Source organism: Quercus robur, chromosome 2 (assembly GCF_932294415.1).
Source record: "Quercus robur chromosome 2, dhQueRobu3.1, whole genome shotgun sequence".
Lineage (NCBI taxonomy): Eukaryota > Viridiplantae > Streptophyta > Magnoliopsida > Fagales > Fagaceae > Quercus > Quercus robur.
Window position 1 is genome coordinate 93,188,522 of NC_065535.1, and position 20,186 is coordinate 93,208,707.

The 20,186-nt window shown below is 33.0% G+C and overlaps 2 protein-coding genes across 8 annotated transcripts; both read left to right on the forward strand.

The window, feature by feature from the left end:
* Positions 1 to 196: 196 nt before the first annotated feature.
* Positions 197 to 4,781, forward strand: LOC126715891 (mediator of RNA polymerase II transcription subunit 31-like). Of its 3 annotated transcripts, none has more exons than XM_050416733.1 (6): positions 197 to 362; positions 490 to 517; positions 1,174 to 1,271; positions 2,211 to 2,307; positions 2,467 to 2,545; positions 3,968 to 4,781. In XM_050416733.1, the coding sequence occupies exons 1-6, from the start codon at positions 353 to 355 to the stop codon at positions 4,247 to 4,249; spliced, it is 594 nt and encodes a 197-aa protein (XP_050272690.1). In that variant the 5' UTR covers positions 197 to 352; the 3' UTR covers positions 4,250 to 4,781. The 3 variants fall into 3 exon arrangements, 2 of the variants coding, with proteins under 2 accessions (XP_050272690.1, XP_050272689.1); XR_007651948.1 differs by lacking the exon at positions 197 to 362 and having other exon boundaries at positions 474 to 517; positions 3,968 to 4,396; positions 4,493 to 4,781; XM_050416732.1 differs by lacking the exon at positions 197 to 362 and having other exon boundaries at positions 474 to 517.
* Positions 4,782 to 8,915: 4,134 nt separating this feature from the next.
* Positions 8,916 to 17,532, forward strand: LOC126715893 (probable receptor-like protein kinase At1g11050). 5 transcript variants are annotated; one of them, XM_050416736.1, is made up of 3 exons: positions 8,916 to 11,113; positions 16,593 to 16,686; positions 17,337 to 17,532. In XM_050416736.1, exons 1-3 carry the CDS (start codon positions 9,241 to 9,243, stop codon positions 17,353 to 17,355), a joined length of 1,986 nt encoding a protein of 661 aa, XP_050272693.1. In that variant the 5' UTR covers positions 8,916 to 9,240; the 3' UTR covers positions 17,356 to 17,532. The 5 variants fall into 5 exon arrangements, with proteins under 5 accessions (XP_050272693.1, XP_050272696.1, XP_050272692.1 ...); XM_050416735.1 differs by having other exon boundaries at positions 8,925 to 10,225; positions 15,705 to 16,686; XM_050416738.1 differs by having other exon boundaries at positions 8,926 to 9,515; positions 14,995 to 16,686.
* The last annotated feature ends 2,654 nt before the right edge of the window (positions 17,533 to 20,186 follow it).

Below are 20,186 nucleotides of genomic sequence, written 5' to 3' on the forward strand. Positions count from 1 at the left end.
TGAAAAATGGTATATACACAACTTTCTACGTAATCTCTCAAAAAAAAAAAAAAAAAAAAAAGTGAATTGTTTAGGTTGCCTTACATAGCAAACTAAAAATTGAGGCCCACATAGCATATGGGTAATTACTGCAGGGCCCACACTAGTTTTCTTGCTGGCTAAGAAAATGCAGACACGAAAAAAAAATGAAAATGGGAAAGAGGTTCACATTTTCACAGCCCCAAAATCACGAAAGCCATAACGGCAACGCCAGACAACATTTTAAACTCTCCATTTCCATCTTTCTCAGCTACCAAACAAAGCTTACACTCCACCAACATCGGTTTCCTCGAAAAAGCTACAATCTTTGAGGATGTCATCTGGTATGTAAATTCTTTTTTATATAACAAGGCAGTTTTTTTTATTCTAAACTTTTAGTTAGTTAGTTTGCTTATTTTCTGGGTTGTGGTTGATGTGGAGGTTTATTTTGTTTCATGGCTTCCAATGCAGAAAGTGAGGACACGGCTATATCAACCTCGTAAGTATCTCTAAACATCTTTTCACTTTTTTGTATGTGCAAAATGTGTGTTGTGTTTGGTTGCCAAGAAATGGTGTGAAAAGGATAGAAATTGAAATATATCATGAGTTACATGTCAAACACAAGAAATCTAGCTCAATCGGTAATGTTTTTTGTTGTCGAATAAGGACTTGAGTTTTAAATTCCACCTATGACAAAAAGAAGCAAATTGGTGCTTTGGAGTGATGTTAAAGAATGCATCATATCTATTGAACAAATACACAAAAAAATGCCTTAATCTCAACTAAATATTTTATTTAGTTATTATATTATTTGGGGTTTGAGAAAGTAAAAGTTTTTTTATACTTCTAAAATGGAAAACCATTATAATAATGATTTACTAATTTGCAAATTACCTTTCTTGAAACTCACAAAAGTGAGAGTTTTGTGCATTGGATATGACCTTAATAAGAATGTAAAAAATGTCTTTTTTATCTGTCCTACTTAATAATGGGTAATGGGTATCTTAATTTATTGTTATTATTATTTGTTATATATGAATGAGAATTTTGTTTAGAACAAAGAGGTAGAGAATTTTCAGCTCAGTGCAACCAAACTAGCAGCGTTGCTATAAAACAACTAAGTACACTCTACTGACTTGGGTGTCTTAATTTCAGGCCAAAAACCTTGTATAAAGATCCTGATGATGGGAGGCAGAGATTTTTGCTCGAACTTGAATTTGTTCAGTGTCTAGCTAATCCTACTTACATACACTGTAAGTTGGTTATTTTCGTGTGAAATTCACTTAGTATGGTAGTGGTGTTATACTATAGGCATGAGGGTACTCTTACTCTCATTTGAAATGGAATAGAAAGCACCCATTTGGTGATCCACAGATTGTGGTTGAATGATCTTGTATATGACTTGAAAATATTTATATCCAAATGAAATCCATACCTTATGCATGTGCAATTAAAATGTGTATGGAAAATGTCAAATTCTTTAGTGAAAATAAAGAATCTGTTTTAGATTAGTATAAAGAGCATTACTAGGCATTAAATGTATTTCAAGACTGACATGGTTAATCAACTTCCTGTTTCTGATTGAATCAAAAATTGACCATCAGTCACATTAATCTAAAACTTTTCCTTGCTATTTGAACCAAATTACAGAGCCATGAATTGTTGATTCTTCGTTGTACACGATGTGGACAATAAACTCATCATTGCATCAAACATACCCCCCCCCCCCCCCAACTCTTCAATTCTGTTGTCAGGATATCCAGATGATGCCTTGGCTATTTGCCTTCCTAAGCAAGTCTTGCATTTATAAGTATAGGTGATATGACTAGCTTAGGTAGTGCTTACTTGACAGAAAGGAACTTCTATAAGTACCTTTACTGCTTTCAAGTTTTTAAATAAAAACCTATCGATTTGTGTGGTGAAAGATGGAAGCAGAGAAAGTAATGTGCTTGTATTGCTTCTCACTCACATCTTCCTTTAAAAGGTAATTGTGATAAAGCATAGAGATCATTAATATGGATAATTTACTTAATATTTGTCAATGGTGGTAGCAGCCAATTCAGAAAGTAATTACAAAGGCATTTTGTCTTGTAACATTAGTATGATGTTTATTCTATATGCCAGTTATTAATACTTAGCCTTTTATACCATATATGCCATGCACTTGAGAATGTTTTTCATTTCTGATGCAGATTTGGCTCAAAATCGCTATTTTGAGGATGAAGCTTTTATTGGCTACTTGAGATACCTTCAATACTGGCAACGACCAGAGTATGCAAAATTTATAATGTGAGCTAATTCTACTTATCCAACGACTGTAGCATTAGGCTTGAAATAAAGCTGAGCAACTGCTTATTTTATTGTCTGATTCTGTCGATTAATGGTCTTATATATATCATTATATTGTGACATCCAAATACATATACTTACTTACTAGGATTGTATCAGGTATCCCCATTGCCTGTACTTTCTCGAACTTCTCCAAAATGCAAACTTTCGCAGTTCAATGGCACATCCAGGCAACAAGGTTAGGATCTGACTTTTTGGATACCAGTTGTGGCTCTAGGAATATTTTTTAGGGTGGTCGCTAAGAAATTTAAATTACCACAATATTTTTATTGGTACAATTTTTTAAAGAAAAATGAAATTAGAAATTATTTTTATTGGATAGGTTGAACAAGTTACAAATTTTTACTTTTTGTTTTATAATAGGTTTTTTGTTGAATAATTTTTTCACTTCTTGTTGTTTGGTCTTATCTTGTTTTTGTTTGGTTTATATTTGTTGTTATTTGAGCCAATATTTATTGTTGTTATTTAAGCTTTAAAAAAAAAAAAAAGGATTAAGAATTATGTTTGGAGGCAGAATTAATTTTGGAGTAATGCTACGTCCATAATATTTTTACGATAAATCTTATGCAAAAGGCTGTTATTGGTAGGTAAAAAATAATATTAGTATTTGGCCCAAATTAGAATCAGTAATAGCTTACTACATTAGATTTGTTGTAAAATTATTGTGAATGTAGTAGTACTACTCTTATTTTTGTTGAACCTAAATTTTTGTAATTATCAAGTCAGGGTGTTCAAAATTTTTATGAGGGTAGTCACAATAGGTTAGTTTAGCATATAATTTTTTTTTGGCAAGCGTATATATACATTTTTTTGCAAGTCAGGGTGGTCCTGTGACCACCCTGGCTTGCATGTGGAGCTGCCACTGCTGGACTGGACACCCACCCCACTTATTTTGTATCTTGAGCAACAGAGTGGCTCTTTGAATTGTATTGTTCAGTAATGGTTGTATATTTGTTACCTACTGAGGATCAAATTGATGGTTTCATTTACTTAAGTAGTTTATTTGTTGATGTTGATTCCATTATATGGCTTAAGCTAGGGAACAAGTGGTCACTTAAGTTTTGCAAAAAGAATGATAAATTCACTTTTAATTCCTGACTGAGAGAGAGAGGCAACATGATGCTATCATGGCCACAGAGATGTCTGTTTACCCTCAACCTAGCTAAGGAATGAAATTACGCCTTCTCCCCTGCACCACACCACATATCATGCACAAAAGGGAAAATAAATAATAATAAATTGAGTTCCTGGCTATTGCGTTCATATAGTTATCTATTATGGCCTATAGGTACGTAGAAAAATGTCTACCTAATCAGATAAATGCAGTGGCAAACCTTCCTTCTTTGTTTCTTTTTTTCCTTTTAGTTGCTAAGTTTTGGCGCAATGTCTTAAGTGCTTCTCTTAAATCTCAGACATTTATATTTATTAGATGTCACTTGTTGGTATGTATTTAGAGAGTAATGAATTTGAGTTTCTGGGTTGAAATGAAAGTGACTTATAACAGTCAATGAAATTAAATGTATTTTTCCATTTGTATTGACACTATAAATTTTTTCATGTAAATTAGCTAATGAGTTTGAAAATTATCTGGAGTTGGCAGGAGTTGGTGCATAGGCAGCAATTCTACTTCTGGAAGAACTTTAAGAACAACAGGCTGAAACACATTATATCAAAGTCTCAACTTCAAGCTGCTGCTGCGACTCCAGCTTCTGTTTCTCCACCATCCACACCACCTACAGCCATTGCTGTTGTTTCTCCACCATCCACACTTCCTACAACCATTGCTGTTACTGCTCCTATTGATCCTCCTGAATCATCCATTGCTGTTACATCCAGCCCAACTGCTACAGTACAGGAGATAAGTAGTGGGGTAGATAGATAGAGGAAGCATGGTTCTTATCTTTAGTTTAGCTAGTTTAGGGGAAAACTTTAACAATGAATTTTCTATGTTACCAAGAGTCTTGTAGCTCAGTGGCATTACATGTTCTCTTTATGGAGAACTTGGTTCAAATCCCCTCCCCCACTTATTGTAAGCAAAATAAAAAGTGAATTTCCTTTTTTCTTTTAGTTAAATGAAGCTGTGTAAACCCCCAGTTATACTGATTCTTATATGATTTCATTACAGGAAAGAAGTTTGACATATGCTATCATCTATCATGAATATGTTGGATGGAATACATTAATGAAGGGCCTTTTTCCTTTTGTCAAAGGAGGGAAAAGAAAGGGAATAATAATTTTCAAGGTAATACTTCCTTTTCTTTGGGTTGAAGTTGAAGCAGGATAGGCACTGATTCTAAATGAATTTTGATACTTGTAACCAGAATTCTCAAGATTTCTTATAAGTGTATTGAAGGTGGTAGATAGATTAATTATCATTTGCATATGCTCACTCAGAAGTGGTGAATGTTATTTTAGTGTGTGGTGTTACAACTTGCGTTCCCAAAAAGTTTAAGGATATAACATTTTTTCATTATTTTCACAATTGCTGGCATAACTTATTATGATTGATGCACAATAAAAGTAGTGTCAATAGTGGACCCAAGTGAAAGCGGCGTTGCTCTACTCACAACAGACCATATCAATATTGTGAAAAATATTATATCCCTAACATTACTTCTGCTCCCACCCCCCTTCTCCCAAACAGAAATAATAATAATAATAATAATATCCAATTTGTTATATAGATAGGCATGTGCTTTTGTCTTTGTGGATCTCTTCAATTAATGATTGGGACTATTGTAAGCAATGCTGCCGGTACTATTACATGAAACAAGGTATCAAAAATATCAGTAAGTCTCGAGACAAAAAAAAAAAAAAAATCACAATTGTTGATGTGGCAAGTTATTTTTTGTAAGTGAGAAAGTGACGTCAGTGATAAATTCAAATAAAAATAAGTAAAAACTTGTTAAATCGAATGGTATGAAAAATATTGTGGAAATTGTTGCTCGTAGCATTTCCTCCAAAAATATTTGAAATATTTTTTATTCAGTAGTAAAATTTGGTTAGTTTAACCTGTTATTAGTCAATTAGTTTTGTTTTGTTTTCGTGCTGAAACGCACTTACTATGGATGGAAAATTAGTAAGAATTAAGAAATTCAAAGTCACCCACATGGCAAAAGAAGTCTTCCACTCAAACTAAACATGGCCCAAAGTCGAAAGCAAGGGAAACATTTTCCCATCAAAACTTCAATTGTCAATAAGTTAGGTCCAGGAATGATATAGTATATTGGAAGACCACTATATACCAGTTTCTTTCATGATTATCACAAAAAAATAATAAATAAATAAAGAAAAAATACGAGTTCCTTTCATAGTTGTTACCCCTTTGGTGTCAAAGGTTTTTTTTTATTTTACTTTATTGGGCAGTATAACCTCCATGTGTTTGACTTGGTATGCGATAAGTTCATTGAATCCATTGCTAAATTCAGTCGGCACAAGTACTTTCCTTTCCTCATTATTTTTATTTTTATTTTTGTACCATTTGGATAAAATGCTAACGGGTAGTTTCTTTCTATTTTTGTTGTTTTTGTGTATGTGCGATTCAAAGCAAAGTCTCTTATTTGATGACAAGATTTTACTAGTTGAATTTATTGGATTCTTGATTCATCTTTCCCCTTTTGGCTTTTGATGAAGGCAAGTTATTTTAGTTTTTAGACTTTTGATTTAACCTGACGGTTAATTGTTTAGGTTTGTGACAAATTAAATATTTTGCTATTATTTTCCGTTGGAATCTAATTACAAGATGTGAGCATGATTTTTGTCACATAACATCATCAGGTGGATATATATTTAAAAATGACAAAATCTTGTCGTTTAACTCCCCTTCTACAAAAGTGTATTAACACATTTATTGACTTTTCGATAGAGGTGTATGATCCTTTTCTGTGAGATGCAAATAAGCAATTCTTTGTGGTCCCTTATCTACCAAAAAAATGAAAGACCATTCTTTTAAGTCCCATTGAACACGATTTATTTTTAGTGTCTGTTTGGATACTGCTTATTTTGTTGAAATTGAAATCTTATTGTTAAAAGTATTATAAATAAAGGTAAAAGTTAGTTGAAATAGTATAGCGGGGCTCATGAATAGTATCCAAAAATACAATGAGGCTCATAAATGTGTATTAACATTTATTGACTCCCCTTCTACAAAATTGTATTAACACATTTATTGACTTTTCGATAGAGGTGTATGATCCTTTTCTGTGAGATGCAAATAAGCAATTCTTTGTGGTCCCTTATCTACCAAAAAAATGAAAGACCATTCTTTTAAGTCCCATTGAACACGATTTATTTTTAGTATCTGTTTGGATACTGCTTATTTTGTTGAAATTGAAATCTTATTGTTAAAAGTATTATAAATAAAGGTAAAAGTTAGTTGAGATAGTATAGCGGGGCCCATGAATAGTATCCAAAAATACAATGAGGCTCATAAATAGTAGCAAAAATAAACTGAATAGTAAAATAATTTTAATTTTTCATTGGTATTTGATTTTAGTGTGTGTTTGGTATTTAATTATAAGTTAGCTTTTTACCTATTTTATGTACTCTTTGTGGGTTCTACGTTACTTTTTATCTTTACATTATTTTAAATAATTTAAGTTTTAGTTCTTTGAAAATAAGCAAATCTTTAACTTTTTGTCTCAAATTATGCACTTAAACTACTAAAAATAAGCAATTTTTACTAATCTACTTTAAACAAGTTATTTATTTAAAGCAAATATAAGTAATCCATTATCTATCAAATAGAAAAGTATAAGGGGTGTTTGGTACATGTTTTTAAACAACAATTTTCAATTTTTAAACAATATTACACATATTTCCACACACTTTTTTACTTACATGTATTTTCACATATGTTTTTAAATAACAATTTTCAATTTTTAAGTGTATGTATCAAACACCCCCTAAATATCTCATTTTACCCCTCTCTCTCTTCTTTTAAATTCAAATTCTTACAAAATAAAAAGGATTAAAAGTATATAGCTTTTTCCTTACAACTACAACACGTTTTATGTGTTATAACCATAGCCCATAGCCGGCTTTAACAAGTAATAAAGACAGATTAAGATCTGTTTGGATACCATTTATTGTTAAAAATTAAAAATTGAAAATACTGTAGTAAAATAATTTTTAAATGTGTAAATAATGCTATGAAATCCAATTTTAAAATTGTTTTTATTAAAAAAAATATTTGTAGGTCTCATAAACAGTACACGAAACCCACATGAGAAAAAAAACGCATAGCTGGAAGCGCAAAACGTGCCTCCCAAATAGAGGCTAACAAACAAAGAATGATATCTTTTTTTGTGAAGACCAAGGAAAGATATCTTCAAATCATCAAAAATAATGATGATGATGATGCGTCCTCAACCAGTGGACAAGGACATCCCATTAACAAAAGCTTTAATTTGTTACGTTGCTGAAAGACTTTGAAATTTTACCAATTATTCTACTTATTATCATGTAAATTTTTAAACTTTATTTAGTAAAATTTGGATAAAAATTATTTCTTTCATTTTTTTTTTTTATAAAAGGAAATTTCTAGTGTTTTATTTAATGGTACATTAATCACAACTGGACATATATCATTTTTTCTTTTTCTTAACTTATAAAGTAACCAAAATTTAATATGAAAAAAAAAAAAAGACCTGACATATAAAATGACATTTGTCATATATCCTAAAATTAGTATTCATGAATTGGTCTAGTTAAGTCAAAAAATCATATGTTTATGAACAAATTTTTTTTGTAGTCTATGGCTACAAACTCTCCCTATATCTTTATATTTGATGTGAATTTTGATAAATTAAAGGATAAAGTTTAGCTATAAAATAAGTTGCAGTATAAAGTTACAACGTTACTCAATAAAATAAATATTACTACATATTTTGAAAATTTAACCATTGAATTGCATGTTCTTTACACTTTTAATACATATGTAAACTTTTTTATTAATCGGATTTTATTTACTATATGATCTATAAATTTATATTTTATGCGTAATTTTAAATTACAAAAACTTGCAATTTAAAAAATTTATTGATGACGTAGCAATTGGTCTTTAATTTTCTAAAATTTTTGCAAGTATGAGGATATAAAAAAAAAAAAAAAAAAAATTTAACAATGAATTTGTCAAAATTCATATCCAATAAAAAGATATAAAGTAAGGTTGTAGCCATATGTTGCAAAAAATTTTGTAACTAAATTTTGTCCTTTGACAAATTCATGATTAATTAAATTTTCTTATTATATTCTCTACACATACAAAATTTCAATAAGATCAAAAAGAAATAATTATGTTATCAATTCAAATATTTAAATTCTAAAATTTTATACTCTTAAATTATGCATAAAAAATAAATTTATAAATTAAATAGTTAAAACCATTTAATTTAAACAAAATTTGATATGGACATAAAAAAAAAAAAAAAAAAAAGTAATTCAATAAGATACTAATTCAAAATATATAACAATAATAACATTTTAGTGTCCTAATATGTTTATTTACTTTTGCAGCATCGCCATGGAGTGAAATCCACTAGATCCTTCCTCAGCAGAATCGCCTGTTAAGAAAAGCTGGTAGTAGCAGGTAACCTTGTACGTCCTCTAGAATACCTCGGTGGAGTAGTAATTTTGATTTCTTACGCAAAATAAAGCACCACATGTCCAATAAGTGTGACACTGACACCATTCCAGCAGCCACAGATGAACTGCTGATACGCCTGTGTGTTTGACCAAAACTGAATTTCCTCTCTCTCTCTCTCTCAAAAAAAATCTTAAACTGGCTGCCACCCCGTTCCAGTTCTAGACTTCTAGTTAATAACCCATATCTCTCTGAAATCAGAATCCAAGCACACACACCACACCACAACCATGAAGTATCTTGTTGCTAATTTTGGGTTGTTGCTTCTTTCACTCTTATTATGTTCTGTCTCTTTATTAACCTCAGCAGATTCAAACACCTCCGCTACATGTCCAATGGATCTTAGCTATGTCCTAAGAATCCCATGGAACCAATCCCTTTGCCAAAAGTTGCAGCCCACAGAAAATATAAGCGTCACTGCCGAAAACGTAACCACCACACAATCATGTTGTCAAACCCTCTTGTCCCTCTTTGCCATAGGCCTTGCCCAACACCTCAAAGAAACCTCACTTTTCAACCTCCCTGACCTCCCAACTTCCATTTCTTGTCTCAATGATTTCCAATCCAAAATCACCGCACTTTCACTCCCCACCACACTTGTCTCCTCTTGCTTCCCTCCTCTTCAGTTTGTGATTTCACCAAACATCTGTGCCCACATAGAGACTACCAAAGATTGGGTCAATGAGCTTGGACCCACTACTGCTTTGGACTCAGGTTGCAAGTCTGACCTCACTGATCTCACTTCCTGTGATGCTTGTGTCTCAGCTGGGTACCAGGTTCAGAAAGAATTGCTTGCTATAGATGGTAATACCTCTCAAGCTAAAGCTCTTGATTGCTTTTACCTTGCTGTTCTTTATGTTGCTGGTATTGTTAATGCATATGGACCTGAGAGTGTTGGTGTTATGACATGTCCTCTTGGTTTACAACTTAATTCAGAAGAGGGTGGGGATAAGGGTCATCCGGGGCTTGCTTTTGGGTTAACAGGAGCTGGGGTTGCTGTTGTGGTTATGTCTTGTTTGTTGGGACTGTATCTTTGGTATGATAGGAGGTGGAGGAGGAAGAAGGGTGAGGGGTCTAATTTGAGGTACGGTCATGATTTGGAGGAACAAGGGTCTAAGTTAAGAGTGAGGCCAAATACCGGGTCAATCTGGTACAAAATTGAGGAGCTTGAGAAGGCGACTGATAATTTTTCGCAGAAGAATTTTATTGGACAAGGTGGATTTGGAATGGTTTTTAAAGGGGCCTTAGTGGATGGGACTGTGGTTGCAGTGAAGAAGGTTGTGGAGTCTGATTTTCAAGGAGATGCTGAGTTTTGCAATGAGGTTGAGATTATTAGCAATTTGAAGCACCGGAATCTTGTTCCACTTAGAGGGTGTTGTGTGGTTGATGGGTACGAGGAGTATGATGAGAGGGGAAGTCAAAGGTACCTTGTATACGATTACATGCCTAATGGCAATCTTGATGATCATTTGTTTCTGTCGGGTGCTAGTGGAATGGGGAAGTCACCATTGACATGGCCTCAAAGGAAGAGCATAATCTTGGATGTTGCGAAGGGGTTAGCTTATTTGCACTATGGAGTGAAGCCTGCAATATATCATAGAGATATCAAGGCCACAAATATACTTTTGGATGCAGATATGAGAGCAAGAGTGGCAGATTTTGGGCTTGCAAAGCAGATCAAGGAGGGTCAGTCTCATCTCACAACCAGAGTGGCTGGAACACACGGGTACTTGGCCCCGGAATATGCACTCTATGGACAGCTGACTGAGAAGAGTGATGTTTATAGTTTTGGGGTTGTGGTTTTGGAGATAATGTGTGGGAGAAAAGCTCTTGATTTGTCATCAGGATCACCACGTGCGTTTCTGATAACAGATTGGGCTTGGTCTTTGATAAAAGCTGGAAAAGTAGAAGAGGCTTTAGATGCTTCTCTGTCAAAGAATGACGATTCTGTGAATTCGAATCCAAAGAGCATAATGGAGAGATATGTGATGGTTGGGATTTTGTGTGCTCATGTGATGGTTGCTTTGAGGCCAACCATTTTGGATGCACTTAAAATGTTGGAAGGAGATATTGAGGTACCGGCAATTCCAGATAGGCCAACGCCTCTTGGGCATCCATCGTTTTGTGGCAATGGTAATACTTTCAGCATATCACCAGCACTAAGTGGGCCACAATTAAATAGCAAGGACATACTCAGGTAATCAAGAAAGTTATAGTTTTAACAATTTATGGACTGCTGAAAGGTTGTAGAGATGTGGAAGCTATGTGCATGGATTTATTGTGTTATAGCAGTTAAATGCATATATTGGTCATGACCAAAGAGCATTATACTGGTTCTAGGAGGCCATACCAGACTATATAGGTGAAGGGTTGGCTATATTCATAAAGTTGTAAGGCAATGTTGATAGCCTTGGTATATAACTCCTGAAAATAGAGGCAAGTAGACTTAGCACTTAGCAGCACAATCAAAGAATTTGAAGATGGGCATGAGCAAACAGAATCTGTGCCAAGAAGCAAACTTAACTTTGAGGGAAAACGAGAGAGAATTCGGAATTCAACAATTAGCATCTTTTCTTACAACTGTTTACTTTAGTTTTTGCTTTGTTTCATCTTTTGTTTGCCTTTTAGTTTGGTGACCCCACCCACGTGACAAAGCTTTAGAAAGGACAAAACTCAAAAATATGAAAAGAGAGTTTGAAAGACTTTGAAATTTTACCAATTATTCTACTTATATTAGTGTAAATTTTTAAACTTTATCTAGTAAAATTTGAATAAAAATTATTTCTTTCATTTTTAGTGTTTTTTTAAAAGGAAATTTCTAGTGTTTTATTTAATGTTTCATTAATCACAACCAGACATATATCATTTTTTCTTTTTCTTAACTTATAAAGTAACCAAAATTTAATATGAAAAAAAGACATGACATATAAAATGACATTTGTCATATATCCTAAAATTAGTATTCATAAATTGGTCTAGTTAAGTCAAAAAAAGCATATGTTCATGAACAAATTTTGTTTGAAGTCTATGGCTACAAACTCTCATTATATCTTTATATTTGATGTGAATTTTGACAAAAAAACAAAGTTTAGATATAAAATAAGTTGTAGTACAAGGTTACAACTTTACTCTATAAAATAAATATTATTACATATTTTGAAAATCTAACCGTTGAGTTATATATTCTTTACACTCTTAATACATATGTAAACTTTTATGTCAATCAGATTTTATTTACTATATGATGTATAAGTTTATATTTTATGTATAATTTTGAATTACAAAAACTTGTAATTTAAAAAATTTATTAATGACATAACTATTAATCTTTAATTTTCTAAAAATTTTGCAAGCATGAGAATATAAGAAGAAGAAATAATTTAACAATAATTTTATCAAAATTCATATCCAATAAAAATATATTAAGAAAGGTTGTAGCCTTATGTTACAACTAATTTTATAACTAAATTTTGTCCTTTGACAAATCCATTATTAATTAAAATTTTTTATTATATTCTCTACACTTACGAAATTTCAAGAAAATCAAAAATCAATAATTACGTCATCAATTCAAATATTTAAATTCTAAAAATTTATACTCTAAAATTATGAATAAAAAAATAAGTTTATAAATCGAATAGTTAAAACCATCTATCTCCATTTTTTTTTTTTAGATTTGCTACAATAGCTCTCCAAGCCTGGAGAGCTACTGTAGCTTATGCAAAAAATATTTCCCCTTAAAAATACCGGTTGAATTTAAAAATGACTTTTTTCTCTTTCCTCACTTTCTCTCTCCTCTCATGGCTACAAATACAACCATCTTTCTCTCAAACATCTCTAAACTCAAGCATAATCAAAATATAAACTCAAAAACATAATCTTAAAATTAATCAAACCACAACAATAAAAGCAAAAAAATTATTGCTCTCATAAAACTGATATAATTTAAACAACAAATTTAAAATCAAAACAACAACAACAACAACAACAACAACAGATCAAGAACAGAAAAAAAAAAAAAAAAAATAGAACAACAATAAAAGATCAAGAAAAAAAAAGCCGATCTAACAAATCTAAAATCAGAAACTACAACTAATCAAGAACAAGGAAAAAAAATAGAAGCTGATGTGACCCCTGGTTGCATGCACTCCGCAGTGAGGAGGAGGAGCAGCGGTGGTGGTGTGGTAAAGCAGAGGTGATTTCTCCTTTCTCTCCATGTGTGTTTGTGTGTGTTTGAAGATAATGACACCAAAAGGCAAGCAAGATTATATGAGATGTATCACAGAAAGAGCTAGAGAATTTATCGAATCAAGTAGAAAAAGAAAAAAAAAATTAGAAAATAAGAGAGCTGGAGAAAGAAAGAGAGATGAGGGTTCTAGAATCAAGTGGAAAGTAAAGGAAAAAAAAAAAAAAAAAGAGGAGAGAATGGAATCCTATGGGTACACGTGTGTGTGTGTGTGTGTGTGTGTGTGTGTGTGGTGGACAAAATGCAAGAGAAAAAAGAAAAAAGAAAAAAAAAGGAAACATAAGGTTGAAAGAAAGACAAAGAATAAGAAATCACAATTTAAAATTACTATCACAATATTTTCATAATAAATTTTAAGTAATTAGCTAATATTGGTGAGTAAAAATATAATTTCAGTGGTAGGTTCAAATTAGAACTAGTAATAGCTTTCCATATAAGATTTTGTTATGATTCTTGTGAAAGTATTGTAAAAAATATTATAAATGTAGCATTTTTTGTTGAAAAATATAATTGTTGAGAATGAATAATTTCGGTGGTAGGTTCAAATTAGAACTAATAATAGCTTTCCATATAAGATTTTGTTATGATTCTTGTGAAAGTATTGTAAAAAATATTATAAATGTAATATTTTTTGTTGAAAAATATAATTGTTGAGAATTAATAAAGGAAGAAAAATAAAGATTAAAAATGAATAAAAAAATAATATTTAAATAATATAAAAAAGGATAAAGAATTTATTAAAAAATATATTTGAAAAACTAGATTGATAAAAGATAAATTTTACTATTCACTTAAAAAAAAATTTCCCTCGTAGTTTACTAGAGATGCTTTGTAATATGTCTATTTACTTTTGCTGCGTGAAATCTGCTAGATTCTTCCTTAGTAGGATCGTCCGTTACGAAAAGTTTGCAGTAGTAGGTAGACTTTGTACGTCCGATATAAGAATAACTCGGTGGAGTAGTAATTTTGACTTCTTTAACAAAGCACCACATGTCCAATAAATGTGACATCGACGAGAAAGTATATTATATTTCAATAATACTAATTTAATATTTTTTAGATATTTTTTATTTAATAAATGAATGGTATTTATTTCAAAAAATTATATAAAATTATTCTAATAAATTAATTATAATTTTTTATACTATAAAAAAATAAATTAATCATTTATTAGATAATTTAATATGATTTTTAAAAAAATATATCACTTATTTATTAAGTACAAAAAAAAAATTGATATTAACGAAACAAAGTACACTTTGTCAGCAGCCATAGATGAACTGCTGATAAGCCTGTGTGTTTGACCAAAGCTGAATCTCCTCTCTGTCTCAAAAAATCTTAAACTCTTGTAAGAATCATCAATGGCTGCTACCCCTTTCCAGTTCTAGTTAATAACCCATATCTATCTGAAATCAGAATCCAAGCACACACACCACACCACACCACACCACACAACAGCCATGAAGAATCTTGTTGCTAATTTTGTGCTGTTGCTTCTTTCACTCTTATTATGTTCTGTCTCTTTATTAACCTCAGCAGATTCAAACACCTCCGCTACATGTCCAATGGATCTTAGCTATGTCCTAAATATCCCATGGAACCAATCCCTTTGCCAAAAGTTGCAGCCCACAGAAACCATAAACGTCACAACTGCCCAAAACGTAAACCCCCCACACTCATGTTATCAAACTCTCCTGTCCCTCTTTGCCATAGGCTTTGCCCGACGCCTCAGAGAAACCTCACTTTTCAACCTCCCTGACCTCCCAACTTCCACTTCTTGTCTCAATGATTTCCAATCCAAACTCACCGCACTTTCACTCCCCACCACGCTTGTCTCCTCTTACTTCAATCCTCTTCAGTTTGTGATTTCACCAAACGTCTGTGCCCACATAGAGAGTACCAAAGATTGGGTCAATAAGCTTGGACCCACTACTGCTTTGGACTCAGGTTGCAAGTCTGACCTCACTGATCTCACTTCCTGTGATGCTTGTGTCGCAGCTGGTTCCCAGGTTACGACAGAATTGATTGCTATAGATGGTAATACCTCTCAAGCTAAAGCTCTTGATTGCTTTTACTTTGCTGTTCTTTATGCTGCTGGTATTGTTAATGCATATGGACCTGAGAGTGTTGGTGTTATGACATGTCCTCTTGGTTTACAACTTAATTCAGAAGAGGGTGGGGATAAGGGTCATCCGAGGCTTGCTTTTGGGTTAACAGGAGCTGGGGTTGCTGTTGTGGTTATGTCTTGTTTGTTGGGACTGTATCTTTGGTATGATAGGAGGTGGAGGAGGAAGAAGGGTGAGGGGTCTAATTTGAGGTACGGTCATGATTTGGAGGAACAAGGGTCTAAGTTAAGAGTGAGGCCAAATACCGGGTCAATCTGGTACAAAATTGAGGAGCTTGAGAAGGTGACTGATAATTTTTCGCAGAAGAATTTTATTGGACAAGGTGGATTTGGAATGGTTTTTAAAGGGGCCTTAGCGGATGGGACTGTGGTTGCAGTGAAGAAGGTTGTGGAGTCTGATTTTCAAGGAGATGCTGAGTTTTGCAATGAGGTTGAGATTATTAGCAATTTGAAGCACCGGAATCTTGTTCCACTTAGAGGGTGTTGTGTGGTTGATGGGTACGAGGAGTATGATGAGAGGGGAAGTCAAAGGTACCTTGTATACGATTACATGCCTAATGGCAATCTTGATGATCATTTGTTTCCGTCGGGTGCTAGTGGAATGGGGAAGTCACCATTGACATGGCCTCAAAGGAAGAGCATAATCTTGGATGTTGCGAAGGGGTTAGCTTATTTGCACTATGGAGTGAAGCCTGCAATATATCATAGAGATATTAAGGCCACAAATATACTTTTGGATGCAGATATGAGAGCAAGAGTGGCAGATTTTGGGCTTGCAAAGCAGATCAAGGAGGGTCAGTCTCATCTCACAACCAGAGTGGCTGGAACACATGGGTACTTGGCCCCAGAATATGCACTTTATGGACAGCTGACTGAGAAGAGTGATGTTTATAGTTTTGGGGTGGTGGTTTTGGAGATATTGTGTGGGAGAAAAGCTCTTGATTTGTCATCGGGATCACCACGTGCGTTTCTGATAACAGATTGGGCTTGGTCTTTGATAAAAGCTGGAAAAGTAGAAGAGGCTTTAGATGCTTCTCTGTCGAAGAATGACGATTCTGTGAATTCGAATCCAAAGAGCATAATGGAGAGATATGTGATGGTTGGGATTTTGTGTGCTCATGTGATGGTTGCTTTGAGGCCAACCATTTTGGATGCACTTAAAATGTTGGAAGGAGATATTGAGGTACCGGCAATTCCAGATAGGCCAACACCTCTTGGGCATCCATCGTTTTGTGGCAATGGTAATACTTTCAGCATATCACCAGCACTAAGTGGGCCACGATTAAATAGCAAGGACATGCTCAGGTAACCAAGAAAGTTATAGTTTTAACAATTTATGGACTGCTGAAAGGTTGTAGAGATGTGGAAGCCATGTGCATGGAGGCCATTCCTTGCATGGATTTATTGTGTTATAGCATTTAAATGCATATATTGGTCATGACCAAAGAGCATTATACTGGTTCTAGGAGGCCATACCAGACTATATAGGTGAAGGGTTGACTATATTCATAAAGTTGTAAGGCAATGTTGATAGCCATAGTATGTACCTCCTGAAAATAGAGGCAAGTAGACTTAGCACTTAGCAGCAAAATAAAAGAAATTGAAGATGGGCGTGAGCAAACAGTATCTGTGCCAAGAAGCAAACTTAACTTGGAAGGAAAACAAGAGAGAATTTGGAATTCAACAATTAGCATCTTACATGAAGGATTCCTTATTTTCTCATATATTCTTCCTCGTGTGAAAATGTAAGGACTAGGTGGGATCTCACTGAAAAGGAAATTCACTTGTAACCTTGCTATCAGTACTTTTACATATTGAATTGTAAAATTTTTTGGTTTTTTTTCTTTCTTTCTTCTTCTTTATGAAGCTTCCATTGGCTGTGTTGTTGTGTTGACTTCAAGAACCATTTGTCATCAAAGGGAAGTCGCAAGCTTAATGGTTGTTGCATTTCACAGGTTTGCTGGAGAGAGTTGAGCACTTCAGTAGGGTTTGAGTACTTGGAAGATTTCACACTTCCACTTCTTTCTTCGTGTAATAGGTTTTTTGTAGATTAAGGAAATATGTAAAAACTAAAACTGAATTTAGATAGCAGTTCAAGCTTGTAAAGATTCTGTATTGAAATGTACATACAAGGTTAGAGTTTCTCTGTTACCATGAATTATAGATTGAGGCTTGGATAGCCTGCATAAGTAATCCTCTGTCATTTGAAAATGGAAATCATTGAACACTTTGTTGTAGTGCTGCAAGCTCAGTAGGTTTTTTTTGTAGAGAAGGGTTTTGAGAAAGAGTTTTTCCTTCTCTTTTATTTTTTCAGTTTTATAATGCAGTATAGAAAAACCCCTATATCATTTTAATCAATTTCACAGGTAAAATGAAAGCCTGGGGAGATGGATGATGATTAGAACAATGAACGAACCCAAATATTTATATGATTAAATTGTTTGTATTCCCATCAAATGCTTAAACAAGTGAACATCAAGTTGAATTTGTTGTTAAGCAGAAAGAGACAACATCAAGCACTTGGAATTCAAAAGGTACTTTCCTCCTCCTGCTTCTTCTTCTTTTTATTTTCTCATTTTTTATTTTTGGTAGGGGGTAATCAATCACAGGGCCAAATCTCACATTTCAAACAACAATTTTCATAATGACTTAGTTAAAAAGTTTTAATAATAAGATAATGTTTGTGACATTTACTCTTGAAAAAATGGTGGAAAACATGAGGTGTTATTTTTTTTAATAAGTGGTGGAAAACAAGAGTTTGCATTTGTTTTATTGCATATTTATATACATAGTTTTACTTTTCAAGATTGATGAATCAATTGGTTGCATTTTTGACGTGGACAATGAACATATGCAAAAAGGATCATCAAATGAACACTGGTGTAGTGCTTGACATTGATCCTTCGATGCTTAAATCAGTGAATAATTATGTCTCCATATATATAGAATCATTAATCAAAGAGAGAGAGAGGGAAGTTTTTTTGTGATTCAAATAACTATGTGTACTTTTTTTGTCATTTTCTCTTCTTATAAAGAATCTTTATGGCTTGGTATGAGGACTGTTTCTTGAATCATTGTTGTTGTGGTTAATGAAGACTATATTCAGTCTGCTATAATGGAAGAAGATAGTTAAGTTTGTATAAGGATTATAGTTGACCTTCAGAAGCAGAATAGAGAAGAGACCCATGGAGAATTGCAGTGTTAACTGCTGATACACTAAGGTTGGCAAAGCTTTCACAAAATATTCATTTCAGCTGGGTTCCCAGATCAGCTAACAATGCAGCACATAGTTTAGATTCTTGGTCTCTCTTAAATCGTTTATCTGGCTCTTTGCTTTAGGCTCTGTTTTGCAGGTTTTTACTGATGTTGTGTTATCTGAGCATGCATTTTGTTGTATTTCATCCTAGCTTTTACTCTTCTGTTTTACTTTAATAAAATTCTTATAGTTATCTATCAAAAAAGGATTATAGTTAACCATAATTAAAAAATAATAAAAATAATTTGAGTAGGATTTCTTTTTAATTAAAAAAAATGTTCGGTTAAAGAAGATACAATATGAGATGACATCAACTTTTTATATAAACTTCAAGAAGAGAGTCTCATTTGCCAGTTTGAGGAGTGTCATATCACCTTTTTATATAAATCTCAAGGGAGAGAGTGTCATTATTGCTCTATTTGAGGAGTGACCTGTCTTGAAGTCCAGAAATATTGTTTGTATAAGTGTAACCTTAAAAAAAAAAAAAAAAAAAAAAAAAAAAAAAAAAAAAAAAAAAAAAAAAAAAACTCGTTTTATACTTTATATAAGGCATATTACCAGTACTATCGGACACACTTAATTTTATAACAGGGGCCTTATCCCTTCTTCTTGTGTGTGTTAAAAATACTTAATATTCTTAAAAGAAAAAACAGTGTGTTAATCTCACATTGAAAAATGAGTGTGAGTAAAAGAGATTTAAAACTTGTACTGTGTATTCAAGAATTAGGTCATTTTGGATATATACAAATGTCAATTTCTTTAAGACATTCTCCCATCTCCCTTTGTGTGTGTGTGTTAATAATCAGTAAAAAAAGAATAGTCCATATAAAAATCGAGTGTAAAATTGTGTGTCTACTACTTACAGTCAATCACATCAATATATTATGAAATTGAGTGTAAAATTACGTGTACATACATTTTTTTTTTTCGAGCAATGTTTTTATGTAATTCAAATTGCAGGAATTTTTATGCAACAAACAGTACATGTGACCTAGTTGCATAAAAATCTTTTTCCTTTTGACTTTTTGATGGTTGTAGCTAGGGTTGTCCAAACCCAACCAGAGCCCGACAATCCAACCAAACTGCCTGACGTCGACCCGATTCTTGATCGAACTAAAGGTCCAATCGGTCGGCGGCAGGTCTCCGTTTTCAAGAACCGACATCAGCAGGTTAAGTGATGGGTTTCCTTCTCCAAAACCCCAGCCACCCAAACTCGACCAGAGTTATAAATGAAGTCCGACCAAATCCGGCTAGGCCAAGCTAGCTAATAACCTTTAATATTTTGAAAATTTCACAAATATATAAAAGATATAAGAAAAAAAAATGTAATTTAATCATAGATCGGTCAAACTCACTACTTATAAAAGAGATATTGGGTGGATTTGTAGTTTATACTTTGTAGTATCTTTTAATTTCCAACTTCCGAGGAAATGTATATCAATGACCAAACAAAACAAAGTCCACTCGCATATCCCTCTTCATCCACAAAAACCCTTCCACATGTTACAAAACTCATTCAATCAAACACAGCCACGTCAGCTAATGACGT